This window comes from Atheta coriaria, unplaced genomic scaffold, assembly GCF_025399875.1.
Source record: "Atheta coriaria isolate IRGN ID8LTWV9N9 unplaced genomic scaffold, Caltech_Dcor_3.1 hic_scaffold_7_pilon, whole genome shotgun sequence".
Taxonomy (NCBI): domain Eukaryota; kingdom Metazoa; phylum Arthropoda; class Insecta; order Coleoptera; family Staphylinidae; genus Dalotia; species Dalotia coriaria.
Window position 1 is genome coordinate 4,215,999 of NW_027045449.1, and position 24,972 is coordinate 4,240,970.

Here is a 24,972-nt window from a genome sequence, read left to right on the forward strand (position 1 = left end):
AAGATTTACAGCACTGCTAGGGTGGACAATTCTTGAATTCTGGTTCAAAACACTGCTATACTGTTCGAAGTGGACTTGGCACCTTTATTCTTATGATCGCGGTACCGATTCACTACCGATTCACACTCACATTAATAGAACGACTCAAAAGTTATGTTAGAATTGCAGATTTTCACGCGACCCGTACCCGATAACTCACAGTTAAAATTTAAATAATACGATAAAAAGTACTTCTTCGTTAAATAATCGATGACTTGTTATATTCGTTTAGCGAAAAACCTAAAACATAAGAATGGATCAATTAATTTTTATTATACCACGCTATGTCTATTAAATTCAAAACAACAAAGTTGTGTGTGTTTACTGCCATATAGCAGGTAGAAAGATGTATGAAGTTGACTAACAAATGATAAGACCCAAAACCGCCAGCGTAGTTAAATCGCCGGGACGCGCGCGCATCAAGAAAAGAATGCGTTTGATCAAGTACAACATTGACGAATAAATCAACAACAAGTTGCGAATTGTATGACATATTTGAAGTTTCCACAACGTAATAAGCTGAAACTAATGTGCACTACTTACTTGACAGTATTACACAAAAAGATCCACCAGAATTCATAATACAACGCTAATTTTAACGAACATTCTGCACAAGCTGTGTGGTGCACACAGTACTCGCGACTCGACTGATCTCACGCGATAAATTTCGTATCTGCACACTGAAGGGGTAGGGAGGTACATGAGGTGACTTGTTGTGTTGACAAAAACTTATACAAAACATGTATCGAAATATCTCCACTTTGAATACGCTACTAAAAGAATTATACAACGACAATGTTTTGGTACACATTTATTTCAATATAGTAATTTCATAAATGGCAATATACTAGATCAAAAAATCACTTCTTTCAAAATAAAAGAATAACGTTACATATCAATGAAGTTACACGTTTTATAATTTACCAGTATCATCATTTTGATTTTCTTCTTTTAAACATTTACACGTGTAATAAATCCTTATGTATTTTATCACCGGTCACATTATTATACTTATGCTAAAACACTTGAATAACAATCAAATACAATAAATTGAACATCATTGTATGGAATTGTAGCATTTCGAGAGGAATTCCACTAAATGTTTCGATTCATGAGAATGTTATACAGATGATTACCATTCATACATAATAGTTTCTTAGTTCTTCATACATATTAATTAATGAATCAACATCAATATATATCATAGTTTAGGATGATTAGGAGATATATATGACTCTTCTAGAAGGTGTCTTTGATTGGCTAGCTAGTAGAATGCGCTATTTATACACACGAATGAAGTTATTCATAGATTTTATCCATCCATGCAACAATAAGTCAAATTTGTATTTCTTCATAAACGTAAACATGCTTTATATTCCTAATTAACCGTAACTATTGCACTAAATCAACATCTGTGGTTATAGTAATTGAGTTATTGTTGCGTGCACGTCGATGATCTTTGATTTCAAGACACTCAATGACAAGTATACAAATAATTATAGTTTCATATTACATTACACTCATTCATTTCATTAAACGTCGATTGAATGATTGGAAATGTACAAGGTAAGTTGGCACAAATTGTTCATACAACTAAAAATCACTGTTTTTAAATTTAAATTAAACTATGTCATTACATCAACACAAAAATAATACTGATAAACAAAGCATTTACAAAAATAACTTCTAATTTCTTAGTCATTTTTAGTCAATGTGCATTTTGATTTATTTTCGTTTTGATTGCTATTATTTTATGAAATTGAATCAATATAATGTATTCAGGCGTAAAACAAATAAACGTTTGGCCTGTATGACACCAGTCATTACAAAACAAAACAGTAGATTCATTTGTTTAGTATCATCGCATTGTTTATGGCGATAATTATTTATTTACTACTGATTTGCGTTCAGTTTTTCATTTTGTTCGATCAGTTGTGGTGGATTTTGATTCAGAATGGCGTATTTTCGTTATCACTGTTTATTAATAACTCGTCGGACGTGAAATTAAACCAGTACGAGCCAGTTTTCATTAAATCGCTCAGAGTTCAATAAAATATTGATTATTACACAGATTTGATGTTTATGCTAATTGACTAACTACATACTTTTTAAGTTCTGCTACAATTTATGGTTGTAGTACAATATTTTTGGTTTTTGGTTTTATTTTTTGATCAATTGCTAACAAAACAAACGTATTGTTAATAAACTATTCATAAACCTACTCAAACCATAATTATTTATATAACTATTTTGTTTACTTGGATGTTATTTGCTAAATTACGTCATATTAGTTTATATTTTCTTTTGTCAAATTTTGTGTAAATTTTCATTTCGAAAAATAAACTAAAACCTCTCAAATTACAAACTTCTCAATGAGAACTAATTAATTTAATATAATGGACGGTTAAAATCGAACTAATTAGATCAGCACTTCGATTTGTTTTGACATTTTGAGATAATTACACCTACAGCGATCGCTACACTCAATAAATGCTTACAATTATAACGAAACTGTTAGTTTGAACCCTGTAAAATTTTGCTTGCGTAAATAAATCATGTTTAGCTAAAGTTCATTTATTCGGTGAGTCGTTAATTGGGATAATTTTCCTTAGAATGTACTTTTTCGTTCATATAAAAATGTTTTTAAAAAGTTTCGACTTTTTTCTTGTTCAGTTGAAAGTTTTATTTGTAATTATCTAATCGATTGGATTTATCCGTCCGCCAAAGATGGCGTCACCCATCCGTACTTCTCGTGCGTTTTGACCAGCGACCTGAAACTCTCCTCTGCCGATCGCTTCGTGAATCCTTTTTGTCCTTTGGTCTTGCGCTGGATGCGCCCTTGGCCTTTCACCACGCTAGCGGCAAATTGCATTATGACTGCCTCCACTGTATAAGCGCTTGCCCAACCACGCGGCGTCAATAGTTCCATACAGATGGCGCCACCTTCCATCACAAAACCTTTCTCGATTCTTGGACTAATAACTCGCATAAATGGCGGGGCAAACGGAAAATTTTCTGGAAATGTGAGATGTAACTGAATGTGCGTAATACCCAGCTCTTTCATGTCATTGCCGAGATCGCTTTCAGGGTCCAACTTGTGTACGCGCACGTGCCATTCGAAAAGGTTATCATCGACGAGATCTACAGTAAATACCGGATCCGGCTTGGAGTGCTGCAGTTTTTGAAGGTCCTTAAATTCCTTCATTAGGCGTCGGGCGCGTACTGTTTTATTGATAGGCGTCTCTTCCAGCGTGGGCTTTTTGCTCTTACTGGTGGAAGTGCTGGATGGCGCTTTGAACGCTGGACTTCCGGTGGGCGGCGCTGGGGAAACACTGTCACGGCAACCACGTAATAGACGACGTGCTGGAGAACCACTGCCAGATGGAGATGGCTTGCTCGGTCCTTCGTCGTTCTTGGACGACGAGCGGAAGATTTTACGGAACATTGCTGTCATCTTTTCTTTCGAGCGTGACGACATTGTGTGTTTTGACTTATTACAATCTAAAACAAAAAGAATTATTTCAGACTTTATTACAGCATCCCAGGAGAAAAAATATATCGAAACGAAGCATCCAATAAAAGGTTTTTGTAATATGTACTTTTCATGATGAGTTTTTTTTTGTTCGTGAATGTAATTTGATACATTTGTTTTTTATATGTAAACTCAAAGTCTTTTTTATACTTTTGGCCTTTTTAATTCGTCCTTCTTTGTTTACCGAACGTTTACCAGTCGCAGACAACGCAAATAAAAAATAAATCAAGAAGAACAGAAAAAGAAATGAATACTTACAGAGTACAGAGCATTCATATATTTATTTATGTTTATACAAATTTTCAGACAGTTAAATTTTCAAACATTTTCCTCAGATCAAAACATGATGAAACTCCAAGAAATTCTATTTCTCCACCGTGTCACATCTAAGAGTCCTCACCTTCATCTCGTGTTTTAGTTGGAGTTAATGCAAGACTATGTATTCAGCTAGGTAGAATGGCGCTGGCTAAAATGTTCAAATTGCCAGCACGTTTAATGGATTTCGCGTTAACTTACGAAACTGCCGGGACCTCGACGATGTTCCCGCACGTGAGACGCATTCACAAGCAAATTGGACCCCCACGAGTCAAGAGGAAAGATTAAACCCGCGTGAATGGACCCGCCGCGCTGTTAATTAAGCATTTATGTTTTAAATCAACGCACGCACAAAGCAACACAAAACAGATTGATGTCATTAAATAAGTTTATAATTGATTCTAAAATAAGAATAAATATTTGTGCAACGATTCTTGTAGGTTTACTCGTTATAATTAAAAAGGTGTTACACATTTGTATGATGTACGTTAATGTGATTGGTGATTTGTTGATAAGTGAGAGTTATTTTCAGACGAGCATCAATCGATTCTCAAGTTTATTTTTATCGTTGCAGGTTATATTTATCTTCAAACGGCTGCACTCGATCGCATTAGATATCAATTTTTCACGCGGTTATCGACGACACGTCGCGGCGTTAAGGTGAGGGGTGGTTCGAAATGGAGCCGTTAAAAACGAAGAGTTGCGGTGAGTTACGATTTCCAACAAATTGGAAAATGCTATTTTTATCGCCCGAGACGCCGACGTGTGCACATACGATCATTATCTGAGAATATGACGCATATAAAACTAGATTTTTATTTACCATCTAAGGAAATTTTTTGATTAAAAATACCTTATAATATTTTATAATTAACGCATTAAACTTTAAAATTAAGATCCAGGTCTGCTGAAAATTTTGTAATAAAAGTAAAGAGAGTTAATTTTCTTTTCTGGGTTCTTAAAAGTGTAATTTCTGTATCATCTTGAATGATATGCAATAAAGCATAAATTGAACGAAGGAAAAAAATGGCGCGAGAGGAGTAAAAAAAGGTAAACCGACAAAATTGCGTTATGCTTTTCCTCGACAAGAGAAGAGTGCACCTAATGAGAAATAAATTGACTTTGACGTTGGCGCACGTTCTGCTTTTTTGCTGTGCCTCCATTTTCTATTCTGCGCGCCACCAACACGGAAGCCTATTCATAATGTCATTCTCTTTCGTCTCTCGTGCCTGCCGCCACTGCCGCCAAAGCCGCCGCCGTTGGTTCTATTCATTCATATCGCTTCGTATTGTATGCCGCATACATTGAATGAAGGTGCGCACGTCATCGTCGATTACGTTCATCCCGTGCGTGAGCCGAACGTTTTTCGGTTTTTCCGGTCGATTTCAACCCGCCAATCGCCTAATAGACAACGATTTTTAACATTTTGTGATTTTTTTTACAATTAATTTGAATCTACATACAAAAGAATGAGACACATTGTTTTCGAAGGGGTAAAATCCGCTTGGATTGGATACACAATGACAATGCGATTTGAAACGGATTTGCTGAATTGCACACGCGAAAACGTGGAAACTGGAAATGTAGAAAATGGGAATTTGTCAGATTGGAGAATTGCCGAAATGAAACATTCGGCAAAAACACACTTTACCGTGTGTGGCATGTGCATATAATAGGGGAAGTCCCGTAACGCCGGACGGCACCTAGCACCGGACACTCGTACTATTTAAGCTAGTTTAAATCTTTTCATTTCAAAAAACAAGTGAAAGGGGCGCGGGGGGCACACAGGTACAGGATCACTCGTCGTGGCTCGCCAGTAACGCACACGGCCACGGCGGGAGCAGCCGTTTGCTGTTTCAGGCGCAAAATCACGACGTCACCTAAATATCAATGTATGTAATACTAGTATATTTATGCATTTACATTTGAGTGGTATTCAAAGATACAAGTAGTACTTGATTGTTATCCGTAAAATGGTAGAATATTATTAGATTTTTTAAACAATTTTGGTAGGTACCACCAAATCAACGAAAATGTCTGTCCCTTAGCACCGGACACTAAGTTGTCCCTTAGCGCCGGACAGTAAACATATTGATATTTCTTGTGAGAGAGAGAGAGTGAGGAGATGGCTATGTTGCAGTCAATGCATACATTTAGTAAATGTATACATTTACTAGGCAATGCATACATTCGCTAAAATTCGTAGTTAAAGTATTCATTGTAACTGAAATGAACACATTAGCTAGTGGATGTATGCATTCACGGGCTGCTTCTAGTCAGTGAGTTAAATCCGTTGATTAAATCGTTAAATTCTATCACCCCACCCCCCCACCGCCCCATAAATAATACCAAACAAGGTAGCCTACCTAACCATATGACATATTTGAAATGTCCGGTGAGGGGGGTATGGCACAAATATGTGTCCGGTACTAGGTGCCACTTTTTAAAACTATACTTTTTATTACCAAAGTTTGATTGATAGTATTAATTATTTTTTAACAGAGGTTGCATTTTTGTTATTTTAATTTGATTTCTAACTTTGTTAACTACTATATGTCATAATTTAATTAACATTTCTTCAAATATTTTTTGATTTATTTATAAATAACCTTAGGTGTCCGCCACTAGGGACTTCCCTAAAACTTTGAGTGCGTCGTTTTTTTTCCTTCTCTTATGTGTTCGTTGGTCATGCTGAGCCGCAAAAACAGTTAAATCCTAAGTGAAAAGTTGTGACTTTTCGTATTAGATTTGCAGACGGAATGCGAAACAGACGCGACCACAACAGCAGCTTTTTTCATTGCGTGCTTAAAATAACACAAACACCCAAATAACAATGAAATAAATGAGCAAAAACAACTTAGACAACTTTTTTTTTGTTACATGAGCGCCATATTTATATAATATACAAAAAGTATTTTCTTGTTAATCAAAGGACGTTCACCTCATACATCAAACAAAATATGAACTAAGTTTAGCATAATAATAAAAACATCGATTGATTATGTACAAGATAAACATTTTATCCAATCATAAATTCCATAAATTACTGAATGGGACCCCACACCGCAAATATTCTGGATAATCTGCAATCCTTTGTACCCACCCTCTTTCATTTAGTTTCTTTAGCTTTAGCTTTTGGTTCGTTTGTTTTTGTTTGCGTTCCTGGGCGTATTTACACTCGGTCGGCGATGTTAATTAAAGTCGACTCAGTTGAGGGCAGCGCCCTTTCGCGACAAATCTATGAATCTAATCTAATCGACACGCTTGCGTTCAATTTGTCATGAATTTATGCTTTTTACCCTCTACATTCATACCACAGAACACGCATAAATACAAATTCATTAAGTTAGTAGTAAATTACCTTCTGAGTAGTAAATAAGTAATGCATTTTTATTAATACATAATTAAAGACAATTTTAGAGTCTTGTTTGGAGTGAATCACGGTTATAAAAGAATCACCTTCACTGCAATCATAATTTCCTAAATATACAGTATAAATATAAATGAACTCGATGAAAACGACATAAAATGCTGTAAATAGGATGAACATTATTTTGCACGGAACCAGGGTCGTGAAAAAGTTCTAAAAGCTGTGAAAATTTGTTGGAAGTCATGAAAAGATATAATAACCTTAATACATTGTATGGTGACTTCATAATTCACACAATTTTGTGCTAAAATTTTATAAATGAACTTCTAACATAAAATTTTGAATAATTCTTTTTTTCTGTTATATTTAAGCCGATTATAAAATATGATACATTACTATAACCACCATTGTCTGAAACTTAAACGATTTCAAGTGTAATAAAGGTTCTGTTGTTTGATAAGTGAGTAATTTGCATTGGTTGCTGTATACTTCAATCAATCATTGTTATATTGATGTAATTAATATCTAACATCTCTTGGCCGTAAACTGATAAATAAAAACAAAGAAATTGAAGACTACCGAACATAATAAAAATATACAATTAACTAACCTTTACTTCTTAATGCGTTGTTAATTGCCAATTAATTTCTTCAATTTCTAAGCGGTTCACATTAAAACTCGAATCTTCATTTACTACTTAAACATCGATGCAACTACAGTACACTTTCAGAAATACCCAACCACTTGCAAATAATTTATGTATTCACTGATTGAAATGAAGTGAAAATGATTGAGAGAATGAAATAAAATGAAATGATACGATGTAAACGATTAAAATTTTGATGATGAATGAAATGTCTGGATGACATTATATGTCTCGTCATTTCATCATAATCATAGCTACAATGTTCAACAAATAATATCTGGATGATTCTCGTCAAGTTTTGGTAGTTTCCACAAAAAATATTATTTTCTAGCTGCCACTTAGATTAAACAATCATAAAAATAACATTGTTTGTCAGAGTGCTCATACATTCCTGCAAAATCCTAGATATAAATTGTTTAGTTGCTAATCCATTGTTTGAAGCAGCAATCGCAACTAAGATTTGAGTGATGACAGCTCCATTTAAACAAATATTCTCAAATTTCTATTTTTTAGTTATTTTCATACTAGAAAATGCAAATTAAATATCTAGCTCTCAAATCAAGTTATTTTTTTCCCTGGAAATCTTGAGAATTTCACAAAGAAATCTAAAGAAACTGGGCATTCATTGTAAGTAAATAAATAGTAGATGTGTTTCTGTTTATCACAGTCTACAGGTATGTACAAGCTAACAGCAAGTCACTGACCCAAACAAACCAGTACTGATATCAACATAAATTTAATGCAAAAATGTACATCCATGCGCCATCTCGGGATGATTTAAAATGTTAAGGAGAATCTTGCTAAACATGTTTGTTACTCGTAGTATCAGTGACTTTGCCTTGAGATAAATGTTGACGCTGCCTTGTCCGCTTGCGTTACAAGGGGAATAAACCAAAATAAAAACAAATACTATCATGCAATATTTTACATTTAAGGCTTATTTTTTTTAACACATATCTGGTGGTCTTAATTATACGTGTAGCCTAGATGAGTTTACCCATTTATTGTTGGGAAGAACTCTTTCTTGATTATTTTGTTCGTGATATGAATCTCCTTACCAATGTTATCTCGCTGATATAAACACAACGCACGAACCCAAACAAACATGTACCGAAAAATCACCAGATTCAACTTACACAAATAGTGCATCACCATCTCGGAATAATTTTGTAATGGAATAATGTATATTTTAATTGCTTATTGACACCTGCATTGGTATGAATTATTACTTAAAACCATATTTGGTTAAAAAGTAATACCGAATACCGATATTGTAAATTCTATTTACACTATTAATTAATAAATAAAAAAAACATAAAAATACATGAATCAATGTCACATTTTCTCCAGTTCTGTTCAGTTCAATTAATAATTGTTGCTTTTGTTTGTAACAAATTTAAAAAATAATAATAATCTAAATTAACTCGATTTAATAATATTATATTATATTACACAGTACTTTTAATTACGTTTAAATATAGGTTTTCAAAGTTTATACGTACTTTCATTCCAAATGATCTAATCAGTGATGTGAACTCACTGATGCTAACAAACTCCTCACAGTCACGAACAAACTCGTACTAGGAGATCACCTGCACTAATTTAGTGCCAACAAGTGCATTCTAGCGCCATCTCGAAACGCTTTGTACTATCTTCTGTTTATTTACGTAAAGACAAATAGATCTTTTATTTGACTGTTTTGTTTTGTTTGTGTGTCTCAGCGATACCAACAAACATTCCCAACTTTATAATAGAAATTAGTAATATGATTATTATTAATTATTAGCACAAACTCATCAATATATTTTCCATCATATTTTCAATATTTAATGGACTCTACACATCATAAATCAACTCTGTGAAATATCAGAATTTGCAGAATTTCACATTTTTCCTCCCGCGCACAAATCATTTCATCGATAATCCAATAACAAACTAAAACTACATCTCCGATTGCACTCCGCCCAACTCCTGTCCTCATACACAATCCATTTACCAACATCCTACGTATCCAACATCCCGAACATCCCCCAAATATCAAATACATTGAACACTGTGTCAACTGTTAACAAACCACATTTGCAGAATCTACATATATACTCAATACTTGTGCAAGACAACATTCAACATTAACTACCCCATAGCCCAATAGCCCACCACCACTCTCTATAAATATGAAAGACAACATCCACGTCGGTTCATGAACACAAATCAATGAACGAGACTGTCCGATTCGCTCTACACGCGCGCACGCCATCAATTTTCTTTCTGGCGCACGCAGCCTTATTGTCAATCAATTAATTTTGCTCTTGTGTGCTCTCTGCGTGTTTACGTCGATCGGCGATGTCTTCACTTCATCAAACTGTATACTTGCAATGATTTGTTATCGTGTACGCACAAATAATAAATAATTGAATGGTTTATTAAACAGATGTGTGCGCTTAACTTGTAAAAACATTACATTTTTTATTATTCCCGTGGGATGAGATTTTTTGTTGAGGTAGGGGCCGGGCAGAAGATTTAAATGTTTCATTAAAACCCAAATGAAAACCGTCATGAGAAATGTTCACCGATTTGTCATCGTTTTTGGACGCATTTGCGCATTCATTAAAAGTATGAATGTTTAAGTTAAAACCCTCTGGTGATAAATTTGCGTCAGAAGTCTGAAAGTTTACAGCGTCAGCAATTTTTCGCTAATGCTTGAATATTCAAATTGATTTCAAGGCATTACGAACAATGACATGTTTAAGAAATTACATCCCACAGTTTCATTTAACTCATTCTGTCAGCTGCGTACGAACAAATACATTAACTTGTTTACCATTTGTTTTCGCTAATATAAACAACTAAAATTGCTTAAAATAAATTTTAATAATATTTCTTACGAGAATGTCAGCAATCCAAATCCAGGTAACAAGAATAAAACCAAGTCACTCCTATTTATAATTAACTCTAAACCCGAAGACTTTGAGAAAGGAGTCACGTTTACAACAACAAATCCTACATATAATGTTCTTTGTACACTTTAACTGTCCACCCCACGTCAATTTCGTGCCAGCGTCCGCCGCCCTTCTAAAGCGTCACGCGCCCCCGGGGCCGGACCGCACTGATTTTCGATTTCTTCCTAATCGCCGAAAAACGTTTCTGTTCGTCAATGACGAACACGCGCCGGCGACGCTGCGATGCGGGCGAGACGCTTCAACGTACTGAAAACCGATCGATGCCACGACGTTGCGAGAGCCGGAGAGCGGCAGGACGATGACGGCAGCAGCACCAGCAGCAGCGGCGGCGGCGGCAGTGGTGGTCGTGGCGCCGCCGGCAACCACCACAACAATCCGTCCGTCTTTTTCCTGCGGCACGTCCGGCTGACGTCTTTGTTTTGGCCATCATTATCCTTCAACCTCGTTTACAATTAAACAAAACAATGTACCTAAAAATTAAACTTTTTGAATTAACGAGGCAAAGCAAAAAGATTAAACAGGTAAACATCACCGGGAATTCTTCGTATCCATTTCAAAATAAATTAATCAAAATGTATGCAGTTCGCATTGAACGAATTCCCAGGTTCATGAACACTGCTTAATCCAACACGAATGACCTTTTCCATGAAAACATAAAAATAAGACTTCACAGATTAGCTATTCTAAATCGAACGAGTAAACTAATTATTTTGACTGCTTGCCTTAATTAAACGCTTCAATTAATATAATTAATAATAAAAAGTCGGTATCGAATCAAAGGGCAATTCGATTACGAATAGCATACGAACTTTCTGAATTGAAATGAGCGCGCATTTGTATCGCTCATTGTTGCGCCAGGCCAATCAACGATTGTGAACAAAGTCGAAGAACAATGCGGCTCGTTTATTTGCATTCGCATTTGCGTCATTGCCTGGCCGACAGTTGCTCATATTGGGTCATCGGATTACATTTTTACTCTGTTTGTACAACCAGCGCATCAACAAACTTACAAATCACTGCACTACTACTGTACTCGATGCTAGTATTTAGAAGTAACCAGTTTAACGATCAACGAATCGAGAGTGTATTTAGATAACACGCATTTGGTGCGAGACGTCAAGTAAAAAACTGCGCGTGATTGTTGAAGTTGAACAACCAACGTAATTAAACTAAAAGCTTTTTTCGACGTCTGTATTGTTGGCCATTGCTACGCTGCGTTTTTACGCCTCGCTTTCATTTTGTGGAGGAGTTGAAGGGTCGTTTTTTATCTTTCCGGGAGTTGTTTACTTTGCCATTTCTCTACAACACACAGGCTTTTGTTTCCTTTTTGAGGTGGTGCAGGATTTTCATTCAAAAGCTGTTGCAAGCAAGACCAATATCCCTGATGACAAATGTCAACCATCACATCTTAGAGCTGTACAGCTACATTATTCCTTTTCTATGTGCTTTAAACAAAAATGTTTCATCTCGTCTTGCGGTATGTGGTCTTATCACAATGATAGATACTGTGTGCTAGAAAAAAGCAGGTCATCAATCATATCTATCCGATGTCGCCGTGATGAACATTCATTGCATCCGCTGGATTTATTTCAAAATAAAACATTTATTTATGCATAACTACCGAGTGGCACCAAGATGCGAATCAATAATATTTCGTCTGTGCTAAATGAAAACGGAAATAGCATTGATTCGAGCATAAAGGACCACGCGCACCTTTTAATCATACATCGCTAAATGGCAACATTTTTATATCTTTTACAATTGTATCGATTAATCAAAGAAAACACCACCACAAGTCAAACATGATTTGTGACGAACGCTTTCTAACTTGGAATTTGCATAAATTCATTAATAAATTGTTTCATCTTTTGCTTAAGTATACAAATAAATTTAGAAGACTATTTGGCATTCAAAAAAATCGCCAATCGCGGATTTAATTTACAAATAGGAAATATATCAATCGACTCGCTTGCTATGGAAGCTTCAAAGATTAATGTACACAAAATTTAAACTATTTGAATGAACATTACAGAAGAAGAAATCATTCGATCGGAATTTAGCGTTAAGCACAAACGCATACCTAATTAGGTACAATGTTTCTTCATTAGTCCGTCTAAATCGAGAACCCAAGTGCATAATTTAAGTTCGGAATCACATTCTTATTTCTCCATTTCGCAAACGAAATTCGCCGTGTGCCGGCTCAAATAGTAAACAAAATGGCCGATAATGTTGTTATTGCTTTGTTTTTGATAGTTTTGGGTCGACACACTAGAATTGGCATGTTCTCATATATCTCCAGTCATAATACTTGAATTATAATACTTCATCATTAAATGGTCCTATGTTCATATCAATTACACATCATTTGCTATCTAACGATCACCATCATGTCAATAACAAGGCAGATTTGCGCAAAAGACTTGCATATAATATATATAATAGATTTGTTTTATCTTTGTTCGTTTACGTAATTTCTCAATTGTTCTTTGTTCTATCTACACATCAACACAGCTACGGTTTCGTATTCACGCCTTTCACGACGCAATTGATTCAAATTCGTTACAACTTCTTCGACTAACATCAACGAATATTTTAATTAAATGGGTAGCAATGCTTTTGCTTGATAACTTCAGCATACTGTAGACAGAAGATATAAGTAATTATTGCTTCGTTTGTTTTGTTCAATCAATTCGGTGTTTGCGTTTGCTTCCAGAAGGATGTTATTGCACCTTGTGTATGGGACTAAAATGTAAATGGTCTGAAACTTTTACACTATCATGAAGAAATTCCTGATAATGTTTCATAGTTAATACATATTAACATCAATGTAGTAGCACCACTAAGAAACATAGCTAATTAAACGTTGTGATGTTAATATGTTTCCTACCCTCGGTACTGTAATGATATATAGTTTCTTAAGATCTTAAATTTCGACATTTACATAGACTGCAAAATGCACTAATGATTATCATCAATAGTAATTTTTAACAACAACAACTCCTATTCTTGCGCCACAATTTTTGATCAAACATGTTTAAAGAATGTTCATAATTGCTAAATTCGTTAGTGCGCTTATAACATTTCCTTATTTTTCAACTTTTCACATTTCAACATCACTAGTAGGAATAAAATTTCGTTCGTTTTAATTGAAATGTGTGCACGACTAGAATTCAGTCTACACAAGTGATAGATTATGTTTTCATCAAATTATTTTAAAAATAAATGTTGCACGCAGGATTTAGTGCAAAAAAAAACGATAATTTTTGATAATAAAGTACTATAAAAAATATAATTATACTTTAAGGGGTTATATTCACCTGAGATTGTAAAAACTAATAAATTGGTTCAATGTTTTTGAAAGAAAATGATCTGAACGACGCCTTGGTCTCAAATTGCAAATCAAAAATGTTATTCATTAGACAGATGTAAATTCTACAAAAATTTTAAAATTTTACAAAACGATTCCAAATCTAGCCTACTTCTTACAGAATTAATAAATTTTCAATAAAATATCTAAAAGTTTCAATCCAAATTTATGGCACATTCCAAAGTTTTAAACATTTAAAATATTTTCCAAAAAATACTATAGTATTAGTTTGGTTTCCTTTGCTTGGTTTTTATTTGTTGTTTTATTATTATCTTATTCTTTTTTGTATATTTCATAATAAAGAAAACCTCTAAAAAGTGAATGTAACCCTTTAAAAAAAGTTGGAAAAAGATTAATTAAATTATTAGTTGGTAGTATTGACTATAATAATTTGTTAAGATATTACTGATAAAAACTAAAATCTAATTTCTCATCTTCTCCTTTGATAATCGACTAGCAAGACTTAAAATCTGAATTAAAACGAGCAATTGAAGTACAAAAGTAAATACAATTGCGCCCTGGTAAAAGTATACAATCTATTAAATATAACTTTATGATGGATCACAGACGAGATCGAAACTCGTCATAACGTATGCCGATGTATGAGCACGCTGACGTGATTCGGAGGCTTTTTACGCATGATAGGCGCTATATTGTTATTATTATTATTGAAGTTGTTGCCCGAATTCACGTCATGAACGCGATGCCCAGTCGGCTTGCGCACCTCCACCATCGTGGCGGTGCCATTAGCAGTGTGATTCGCCGTGAAATGTTCTTCACTTTCCGCGTGCACCTGCACGTTCACTTCGATCACACTATCTTCATTACAGTCTATTTCGGCCGGCGCACACAATTCCATTTGTAATTGTGGGTCGGTTTCCGCTTTTGCGGCAGTGGCGATCGCGGCGTGGTTAGCCACCACGTCCGGCCGTCGGAAGTAATAGTCGTCGTCGCGGCATGATAGGAAACGAACGCGCTCCTCAGGTACGGCGGCAGCGTCCGTTATGCCGTTTGACGACGACATGGAATCTCGTTGCTCTTGCTGTGTTGTCTTGCCCTCCTCAATGTCGTGTGTCCAGATGATAACTACTCAATCCCCCCGACGCGAGCGCACCCGCTGCGGCTCAGGGTTGCAGCGGTAGATGTATACCTGCATCAGGATAAGCAGATCAATTGTCACCTGCAGCATACCACAGATCCAGAATTGCAGGGGTGCTGCGCGTAGGAAGAAATAGGTCGTTTTGAAGACGTCACCGCATGTCCAAAGCACCACCATTGATATACTAAAACAAAAAACAATTAAATACAAACACATTTATATTTTAATTATGTAATTATTTAGTTTAATAATTACTTATACAACAAGCAAAAAATAAATTATTTTGAATTAAACTGTGCTCGTTTCGAATATTGGTATAAGAATTAGTTACATTTTCATTGCTACCACGCACGTGGCAAACAAACTTTCCAAAACCAATTACAAACAAAATGTTTTAATCATATCTACATCCGGTAAATGTACCTAAGGTTTAATTACTGTTTGCTATTCAAATCACATTTTAGTTTGTAAACTGAAATCATAATATTTGCAAATATTGAACCAGTAATATTTACAATGTCGTAATAATTTCAAATGCGAGTATTTTCACTAGTAGTAACAATTTACATATTTTTTTAGATAAAATATCGTACATTTAGTAATAAATAACATTTGGTTTATTAGCAATGCTGTCAATAATAGTAAACACTGCCCAAATCTGTTTTTGTTGTACGATTTATTTATGATTAATGATCTGTTATCTGTGTGTTTAACTCCTGTGCACAAATCCTCGACACTCCTTTTCCAGGGCCGTGGATTGTCGAGCTGAACTTTGTCGAAAAGGTCGCGCCTCCGACGTCACATAATCATAGGCGACAGATAAGCTGATAAAAATAGGCTTGCGGCAAGCGCGTTGCTTTCGCCTTCGAGCTCACAGCAACAGCGTCGCGCGCGTGTACGCGAAATGACTGCAAATGATGAATGTAGAAAAAGTCGTGGTGAGGCAATATTCAATTGACTCATCCACGATACCAGGATATCGATTTCTGATTAGTTTACTCAGGTGGCAAACCGAAAAAGTCGCAATCAAACGTGTGGATGCGAAAGGTGCGCACGGAGAAAGTCACCACGTAGAAATCAGTTTCAATTTAGTGGTGTTTGCCCGATCACCTTGACCGTAAGACATAGTCAATATAGTCATGGGTTAGGGATCCACCACATTAATCCTGACAAGCTGAACGTCCTAATTCGCCGTCGCAGAGTTTTATCTATTTATATAAAAATATATACACTATGGTCTGGAATATACATATAAATTAAAAATTTCTAAATCCACTTGCCAATGAAAGTTTTCCCTGTATTGCTGTTAAATTTGTTTTGCATGTATTTATAAATGAATCAAGTGATTCTTCTTCCTTCAGAAACATATTGTATAAAATTTTCATCGAATACGAAATGTGACAAGGCGTGAGGAATGTAAAAATTATATTATCCCCTAAAACCAGGGAGCGGTCGAGCCGCGTCACACCCTTACGTCCTTTTTTGCCTTTCGTTCGCTTCGTTATTGATGATACAATAACGCGAAATTTCATTATCGCGCGCACACGAATAAAAATAGCCGCAAGATAAACCGCAAACATAAAACAAACCAACCGCTTACCTCATGCCCTCGGTGCTCTTATTGCGAAAATTCTTCACCAGCTGCGGCGTGCCAAGCATCGCCTCAGTGAACACCGCCATGAAGCCCACCAGCTCCACGAAAACTAAGTACCCAACAAAGAAGTACATCAGCACGGACGCCACTATTGTAAAACACAACATGCAGTCCACGTAGGATTGGAAGTCCGACCAGTTCCAAAAATATTTCGCATCCATATCTATAAAATTAACGCAGAAAACAGATTAATACGTTATATTCACAATTTTTACAAATGCTTGGTATGACTTTTTAGTGCACGAATGTATGCAAATATGCAAATTAACGAAATTAATTGATGACTCAAATTCCAACTCCCATGAAAGTCTCGTTAAACGATTGTTTTATTCATGAGTGGAGCAATATGACAAAAGGACTGCTTTAAAAGTCAATTAGAACTGAACCAACTGGATTGAGAGTTGAGTTTTCTGTTTCATCTTGAGCACATCATTAACTTCGATCAGAGTGCGAAGGAAATCCCCTTGAAGTGCACAAATGTTTTCATTGTGACAAAAAATAAAGCTAACAAGAAGCCAAAATTAAAAAGAATGTTAAGCTACTAAAGCTAACAGAGCGTATATATATATATACAAGTACGAGAACAGTGCAGTTTTATCACAAATTTAATAATGAGATCCATTGTGCCTATGATCGCATCATTAAATTTATCAGAATATTATGACTCACAATGAAATCACTTCAGATTTTAAAGTGCACTGACATTTAATACAGAGTGCAAATAAATTGAGCAATGAAACTGAAGCACTTCAAAATGAAAAAAGTATAATGTGATAAGTATAAAATTCAATCAATTTACAGATATTATGATTAAAATTTGCACATGTGTGATTTATCTAATCGATTTGAAGTTTTGGTTGAATTTTATATAAAGCAGTGCTTCACGAAATCATTTTGGTTAATATCTTGCTAGTCGACGGTATGAAAACACTTCAAATTTAAACAAATAACTAAAAATATTTATAGACGTTATGCAAAATTTGGCCAAAACGCTTTCGTGAAGTTGCATTGAACAGTAACATGAAAGAATATTCAGAATAGAAATTAGTGCAAGCAATAAAATTTACCACAAATACTATGTGAGGAGCGTGGAGGTTTTGTCTGAAGCAATCTGACCACTTCACGGGGTTTAGCTGCCAAACCAAACACAAAAAATGTAGAAGTAGCACATCCACCATAAAAATCGTTCGCATTTCCACACATCTCAAGTTCAAGTTATGTAGTCCTTACATACTTGAGCAGAATGATAGAATAAAAATTAACTACCTGAGAAGATGCGCTGTCGCGATTGCAGCAGTTCGTTCTTATTCCGGACACTTACGCACAGATGGACCATCATAAACATTGTAAAATTCATCACCAGACTCTGAATAAGCAATGGATATTCAAAATGTTTTCCGAACCTGAAACATATTAGTATATTAGACTGGTAATATCAAGCACACATGCAATAAATGTTATTGGTCACGTATGTTATTGCTTGGGACAAATAGTTTTTATTATTTTTAACATGTTTTTATTACTGCTTGTAAATATTATGTGGGTGGTTAATACATCACTCACCAAAATAAAATCCTGAGCGTGTTGGCAATGAGGAGGGCAAGACAGACGAGCAACGAGAAACCTTCTGCATCTTGTGTTTGTTTAATTTGTTTGTACTGTGGTATGTAGGGTATCACACCACCGACGATCATCGCACCGGCGCTCACCCAGCCGACGACGTGACCCACGGTCAGCTGCAGCTCGTCCGAGATCACCCAATCCATGATGACGGATTGATGTACTCAACTTGTTGGATGTTCTACGATCGCCACATTGTTCAGATACCAGAGTGCGTTTGTTACTTCACCGCTCAGATGAGGGCGATGATGTTCGTGGAAAACTAATGGATGTAGCACATGCAGCGGCGAGTTTGTGCGCGAATTGCTTTCGGCGCGTGCGAGGAACAGAAACACCAGCAGCAGGTGTTTGCGTCAAACGCTGGCGGACGAATGCGGGGAATGCGACGCCGCGCCGCGTGCGGCTAAAAGTCGATAATAAATGATTCACACCGAAGTATACCGAACGCCTGTCATGTCCCTGTCCTTGATTATGATTCAAACCATTGAAATGTCCTCTCCAGTTTAGTTCGCTTGATTTATTGCTGATTACCTTATCGATTTAATCCGTGCTAATTACGTTTTAATTGGGTTGTTTAACTAGAACTGAACGAGCCACAGATGGTAGTCTATCTGTCCCGCGTTATTTAGCCTCACAATGTCATCTACGGTATAAATATAAAATTTTTAGTTAACTTTTTAATCAAGTACAAGAATTGAACAATAATTAAATATATTTTAATACAATAATGAATTTAATAAAAAAAGAAGTCAGTGACGCTTATAAGCGAAGCGACACTAGCGACACTCGAATAATGTATATTTTGGCTTCTACGTCGATAAGATGAGCAAATTATTTCTGTTTGGCTCGGTTTGGCTTTTGCATTTGCTGCGGATTAAAGAACAGTCAGAATCAAAATTCATTCAATGTGATTTTCTGTAACCTAAAAACTCCCAGTTACAATTTAAATAACTTTATTCAAAATGCTCAATGTAATTTGACAAAAAGGTAATATAGTCATTTCATTTGATACTTCAATGAATTGTTAATAACAAGAAACAACATTTACATTCAAACTATTTTGAATCCATTTAATTTGCTAAGGACCCATTGGAAAAAGCCCAGAATACAAAATGAAAACGAAAGCGGTAAAATGCCATCGTAAATCCATTGCATCAAACTGAAAGCATAAATAACAGATAAAACAGATATAATAATCCAAGAAATCTCAAATTTTTTACCTATAATCGTACGGATCTTCAGAAATATAAAACGGTCGAGGTGTTTCAATCAAACCTGACTGAATAATTTTTACCGTCTCGACTGGCCTATCATCCGTGTCCGTTCGAACATGTTCAATGCGATGTACAATATCTTGACCTCGAACAACCTAACGCATAATAGTTTTATAAAAATCGAAGTACATTCTAATTAAGAAAAAAACGGTAGAAAAACAAATTACATACTTTGCCAAAAACTACATGATGTCCATCAAGCCATGTACATGCCATGGTTGTAATGAAAAATTGACATCCATTTGTATTTGGTCCACTGTTAGCCATGCTAATATAACCTGCTCCATTATGGCTAATGCTAAAGTCTTCATCTTCAAAAAGACCTTCATCATAAATCGAAATAGATGAAGTACCATCTCCATTCATGATATCTCCTCCTAAAAATTCTTGCTAAATCAATTTACTCAACATAAATAACATGAATCCTATAGAATTTTATAATATTTTATTTAATTACCTTGTATCATGAATCTTTGAATAACGCGATGAAAAGTTGATCCTTCATAAGTTTTACCATTGATGCCATTTGTGGCAATTGTTTTAAAATTGAGCACTGTTTTTGGTGCTACTGTGCCAAATAGGCCAATGACAATTCGTCCCATGTACTTGCCTTCATGTTCGATTTCCAAGTAAACTTGATCAGTTACTTCATGATCACACTAAAAAAGAAGATTTAGTAAAAATATGAACCTTTGTGATTATTTTATAATTACAAATGTTATATTTATTAAATATAAATTTATTATGAAAAGAACTATTTGAAACCGCATTTTTAACTCATGAAAAAAAACCTCCTTTGTTCTGCCAAAGTGGAGAAAACTTTGAAATTACATGACTACACATATATACATAAATGCTAATTAAATTAGTGCATTGATTATATTCAATAATGTATTATAGTAATTAAATTAGCAAGGAATATAATACAATCAATATGATATAGTCTACTTATTTTTGGATGAAACAGTGTTCGATACAATTATATCAATTGATATTACTTACCTTCGTTAAATGTGGGAAAACTCACTCGGTACACTTTTTTCAATTTAACATCTTGTAATAAAGATTGTTATTATTTTAAAGTTCTACATTTTGAAAAAGTTGATACTGAAATGAATATAGTGCACTGTTTTGTAAACGGTGAGGGTTATGTTGATCATTTGGGCTTGTTCTTCTCAAAATCCCCAGCAGATGTCGCTACTTGTACTGATTTCAAAATAATATTGAAATGTAAAAAATAGTAAATGCATAGGTGTATGTAGAAGTGTTGTTGTAAATAAACAAACGTTCGATTTGAGGCATTCTAATATAAACACAAGAGATAATAGGTTCAATGTTATAAAGGTTATTTGAATGAATAAAACACTCATCTTACTTGTATTGCACAAATGAATGTGATAAATATTTATATTTCATAATTATTAAACAGAATTTTAACTGGCATTTGTATACATGCTCACTTTTACCTTTTCATCATTTATAAATACATACAGGATCGCCCAGAAACGATAATTGCATCGTGCAAAATGCTCGCATGCTCCGCCCACGTCTGTACTCTACCCCACGTGATGATTCACTTTGTTTAATTAATATATTACAATTTTCGTGTTTTCGCTCCTTATCATCGCTTTGCTTTACTTTTGGTTTGCATACATAATTAGTCGATAATATTTTTGTACATTTCTCCAATGTCAATCGTGATTCACAGCGTCCGCAAATCAAACACCAAAGAACAAAATCAACCAACTCAAAAGATCCCTCATCAATATTATACGTATTTCGGTATTTGTTTGAAGATAATGGCGAAATATTGATTTTTGTTTGATATAAATTTTGTACCACGTGATTAGTACATACTTAACAAACGTTAATAAACGTTTTTTATACAGTCTCATTAAACAGAAAAAACCACAGATATTAAATAGAGTAATATTAATAATAGTGTTTTTTTAAATACATCACTTAGCATTAATTAATAATATGAATAATAATATGTATAAGTAATTACAAAATAATTCAAATTATGTATGTACAAGTGCTTAACGTTAAGTTAACCATCGAGAGACAAATTTGTCTGTGATTGAATATTCATTTTTGATTCTTAGTTTCTTTTACTCTCGGCCTGGCGTACAACCTGCCTCTCGATGTTGTATGTCTTTTAATCGTTAATTTTTGGATGCTTTGAGAAACCCACTTTAACAAATAGTATGAATGCAGTAATACCGACAACACCTAACATTTTTGTTTCAATACGACTGGCTTTAACTTTTGTTTTTACACACGTCCGCGATTTATACTCCACAAGTTTTGAATTTATAATTTACAATCATAATTAAAATCGGTCCGTATTTTTAAAATAATATATTTACAAACGTGTTAGTGTACATGCATGTGTTTGCGTTGTTGTGTGTTGGCGTGTGTTTGTGTGTGTGTTGAGTGTACAGATGAAATCTTCTTCCTCTGCTTTGCATTTCATTCGGTTCCTCGGTGTGTAAAGCTAATAGTTACTGGCAATGCCCTCGTAGTTGTCCGAACTTGATGTCTAGTCGGAGCAATAAATATAATTATCTATCCCATCGTGTGTATTTATATATTTAGTTATCTTACGAACTGTACTTTAGCTAGACTTTAATTAATAACCTTAGTGTTTTCTTGTTATTCGTAAAATTTGTATTTATACGAGACACAGCAAACGATATTTGATAATTTTGTTTCATTTTTTTTGCCTTCTTGAGTTTAAATTTTTATTTCCTCTCCATGCTTGTATGTTTTAAAATCTAGTAATTACAATATACATTTAGAGCTATAATACAGTTTTGTTTGCTTCACCACCGTGTGTTCTGCGTTCGCTGATTTCGCCGAAGTTGAATCATCGTTATTTTATTTTAATTTTGTTTATATTTCGTTTAAAAACACAGCAGTAATCAGTGGCGTCGGTCGTGCCGCTCCTACAGCTGGTGTATCACAGTATGCATTGCCCCGATCCACTCGTAGACTAGTTTCGAATCATATCTTTTTTTTAATCTCCCCCACACAGGTTATTCGCTTAGCTAAGATCCGTCCATGTATCGATAACTTTGCTTAGCGCATTAAGTTCGCCTATGAGTTATAATAAATATTTAATTTAATTAGGAACATTTGTAATTTTTGTGTTCGTTCTGCGCTTCGGGGGAGGTCGTCGCCTCGCATTTCAAGGGTGTTAAGCGGCGAGACCCTCGCGGCTCGGTGGCATCAGTTCCTCGCGGCCGCTCTCCGCGGATGGTTTGCGATCAAAGTGGATATCCCAGAGACGTTCAGGCTCACGGCTCGCAGGTCGTGATGGTGGCCGTTCCGGCGTACCAGCTGCAGATCGCAGTGCATCTGGTGGTGGGTAACCGAAACCCAACAGGCCACTATACTTTCCCGCATTTGAAATGCCGTTTTGTGGCGACTGACCCACTGCGATATCATTCAACTGTTGAATAAAAAGTTTGTTAAGTAATTTGGTAAATTTGTTAGGTAGGAGATTTGTTACCTTTTGCTGCATGCCATTAAGGAATGGTGCCGGGAGGTACGGGTAGAAGAGATCGGGCCTCCGCTGGAGAAATTCGGAATCCTTGGGTGTCATGGGAATGGGCGGCAGGTCGAGTGACATGCGACGGCCGCGACGCGACGCTCCGTTGCTCCACATATGCGTGCCCATGTGAACCTTTAACACAAACACATCCAATTAAAATCACGAGTCACGAATACTAATTATGTCGCCATATAAATTTAAACAAAAAATGGCAAGTGAGTAATATTAGTTTGCAAGCTTAAAGCAGCTAAGCTATATTCGTTATGACACACAATTAGTAACAGAAAAAATATCAATAGCGACGTGGGGTGGTTGAGGTGGTGATCACTTACCTTCAGATTCCCCTTGGTGGTGAAGGCCTTCTGACAGACGGTGCAGCGGAACGGCTTGTCCCCAGTATGTGTACGCATGTGTATCTGCAAGGCCGAACTGGACGAGAAGTTCTTATTACACACGTGGCACAAATGCTTACTGGCCTGCAAGCCTGCAAACACACACACAACACACGTGAGGCCCCCAAATACCAAATCGATTCGTATCAACAGTTAGTGGCATATTATCAAGCATTTATCACAACATGGTATCTCTCGCCTTATATGTATCCATTAATCCATTAAAAAAATATTATTTGTTAATGTCATTAACGTTATGAGAAAGAAACAAGATGGCGCCGTATCGTAGATACGTTATGTACAAAAATGTGATAATAGACTTGTATTTTAATACGTTTGAAAATTCGCGTTAAATTGAGTGGAAACTTACTCGGTGGTCGCTTGGGGAGCGGTAGGTCCGTCTCGGAGGGTGCGCGTTTTGGAGGTGGCGGCGGTGGTTCCTTAACTTGTTGCTCGGATGGTGGCGGAGGCGGTGGAATTTGAGGAGCAGGTGGAGAACGATCATTCTCGGCGGTCGGAGGTGGAATCTCGCGTGGAATTGACTCGCGTTGCGGTTGCAGCGGCGGGGGCGGCACTGCGGCGAGTAGTTGCTGTGACTGTTGCTGCTGAGCCTGCTGCTGGGGCGACGATTGAGGCTGTGATTGCGAGTCATCGTTGCTGTTGCTGTTCGGCTTGTCGAACATGTGCTGCGGCATGTCGCGGATCTTGTGCGTGAGCATGTGCTGCTTCATGTTACCCTGAAAAAGAATCGGGCACGTGAGCAAGGATTAAAATTTCGGCCGAAGGGCGGCCGGATGGCAGTGCCAACGCTCTGTATATCGCACGCGTATGGCTTACCGCAAGCGAGCTCCAGTGCAGCGCAGTGGCGTATCCAGGGCTCATCGGCAGGCGAAACTTCGCGGCGTTACTGCCCCGTCGAAGCTTCGACGGCGCTTTGCGTTTGCCGGCGCTCTTCGTGCCGGCGGCCGGCTCCGCTTCATCCTGGATACGCCTCTGACCGCCACACACACACTCGTCGGCATCCGCCTGCAAGAATCACACGTGAACTTTGACATTCGCACAGCTAACACACACACGCAGATAAGTGAAAATGCAAAAATGTCATTGTTCGCCATGAAATGGTAGAAATGCAAGATGGTTGAATATTC

At 36.1% G+C, this 24,972-nt stretch overlaps 4 protein-coding genes across 10 annotated transcripts in view; all 4 read right to left on the reverse strand.

The window, feature by feature from the left end:
- Positions 1–835: 835 nt before the first annotated feature.
- On the reverse strand, positions 836–11,135 carry LOC135795759 (ubiquitin-conjugating enzyme E2Q-like protein 1). 2 transcript variants are annotated; one of them, XM_065307542.1, is made up of 2 exons: positions 10,788–11,135; positions 836–3,540 (listed from the first exon to the last, which is right to left on the reverse strand). In XM_065307542.1, the coding sequence occupies exon 2, from the start codon at positions 3,515–3,517 to the stop codon at positions 2,750–2,752; it is 768 nt and encodes a 255-aa protein (XP_065163614.1). In that variant the 5' UTR covers positions 3,518–3,540; positions 10,788–11,135; the 3' UTR covers positions 836–2,749. The 2 variants fall into 2 exon arrangements, with proteins under 2 accessions (XP_065163614.1, XP_065163615.1); XM_065307543.1 differs by lacking the exon at positions 10,788–11,135 and adding an exon at positions 7,867–8,131.
- Positions 11,136–12,445: 1,310 nt separating this feature from the next.
- Positions 12,446–18,987, reverse strand: LOC135795266 (solute carrier family 66 member 2). Of its 2 annotated transcripts, XM_065306880.1 has the most exons (5): positions 18,546–18,987; positions 18,249–18,385; positions 18,050–18,115; positions 16,929–17,145; positions 12,446–15,512 (listed from the first exon to the last, which is right to left on the reverse strand). In XM_065306880.1, exons 1-5 carry the CDS (start codon positions 18,746–18,748, stop codon positions 15,320–15,322), a joined length of 816 nt encoding a protein of 271 aa, XP_065162952.1. In that variant the 5' UTR covers positions 18,749–18,987; the 3' UTR covers positions 12,446–15,319. The 2 variants fall into 2 exon arrangements, with proteins under 2 accessions (XP_065162952.1, XP_065162953.1); XM_065306881.1 differs by lacking the exon at positions 18,050–18,115.
- A 551-nt stretch (positions 18,988–19,538) lies between these two features.
- On the reverse strand, positions 19,539–21,040 carry LOC135795267 (peptidyl-prolyl cis-trans isomerase, rhodopsin-specific isozyme-like). Of its 2 annotated transcripts, none has more exons than XM_065306883.1 (5): positions 20,879–21,040; positions 20,334–20,535; positions 20,048–20,253; positions 19,823–19,971; positions 19,539–19,761 (listed from the first exon to the last, which is right to left on the reverse strand). In XM_065306883.1, exons 2-5 carry the CDS (start codon positions 20,476–20,478, stop codon positions 19,653–19,655), a joined length of 609 nt encoding a protein of 202 aa, XP_065162955.1. In that variant the 5' UTR covers positions 20,479–20,535; positions 20,879–21,040; the 3' UTR covers positions 19,539–19,652. The 2 variants fall into 2 exon arrangements, with proteins under 2 accessions (XP_065162955.1, XP_065162954.1); XM_065306882.1 differs by lacking the exon at positions 20,879–21,040 and adding an exon at positions 20,590–20,746.
- A 205-nt stretch (positions 21,041–21,245) lies between these two features.
- LOC135795265 (homeotic protein spalt-major-like) overlaps positions 21,246–24,972 on the reverse strand; it is a 39,347-nt gene continuing 35,620 nt past the window's right edge. For 2 of the 4 annotated variants that reach the window (XM_065306877.1, XM_065306876.1), the window contains exons 4-8: positions 24,662–24,850; positions 24,195–24,561; positions 23,765–23,916; positions 23,391–23,564; positions 21,246–23,330 (exon numbers count right to left, since the gene is read on the reverse strand). In XM_065306877.1, the coding sequence (XP_065162949.1) occupies positions 23,076–23,330; positions 23,391–23,564; positions 23,765–23,916; positions 24,195–24,561; positions 24,662–24,850 (1,137 nt within the window). In that variant the 3' untranslated portion in view covers positions 21,246–23,075. The remainder of the gene's footprint in view (positions 23,331–23,390; positions 23,565–23,764; positions 23,917–24,194; positions 24,562–24,661; positions 24,851–24,972) is intronic. The other 2 variants (XM_065306878.1, XM_065306879.1) reach the window with 2 other exon arrangements.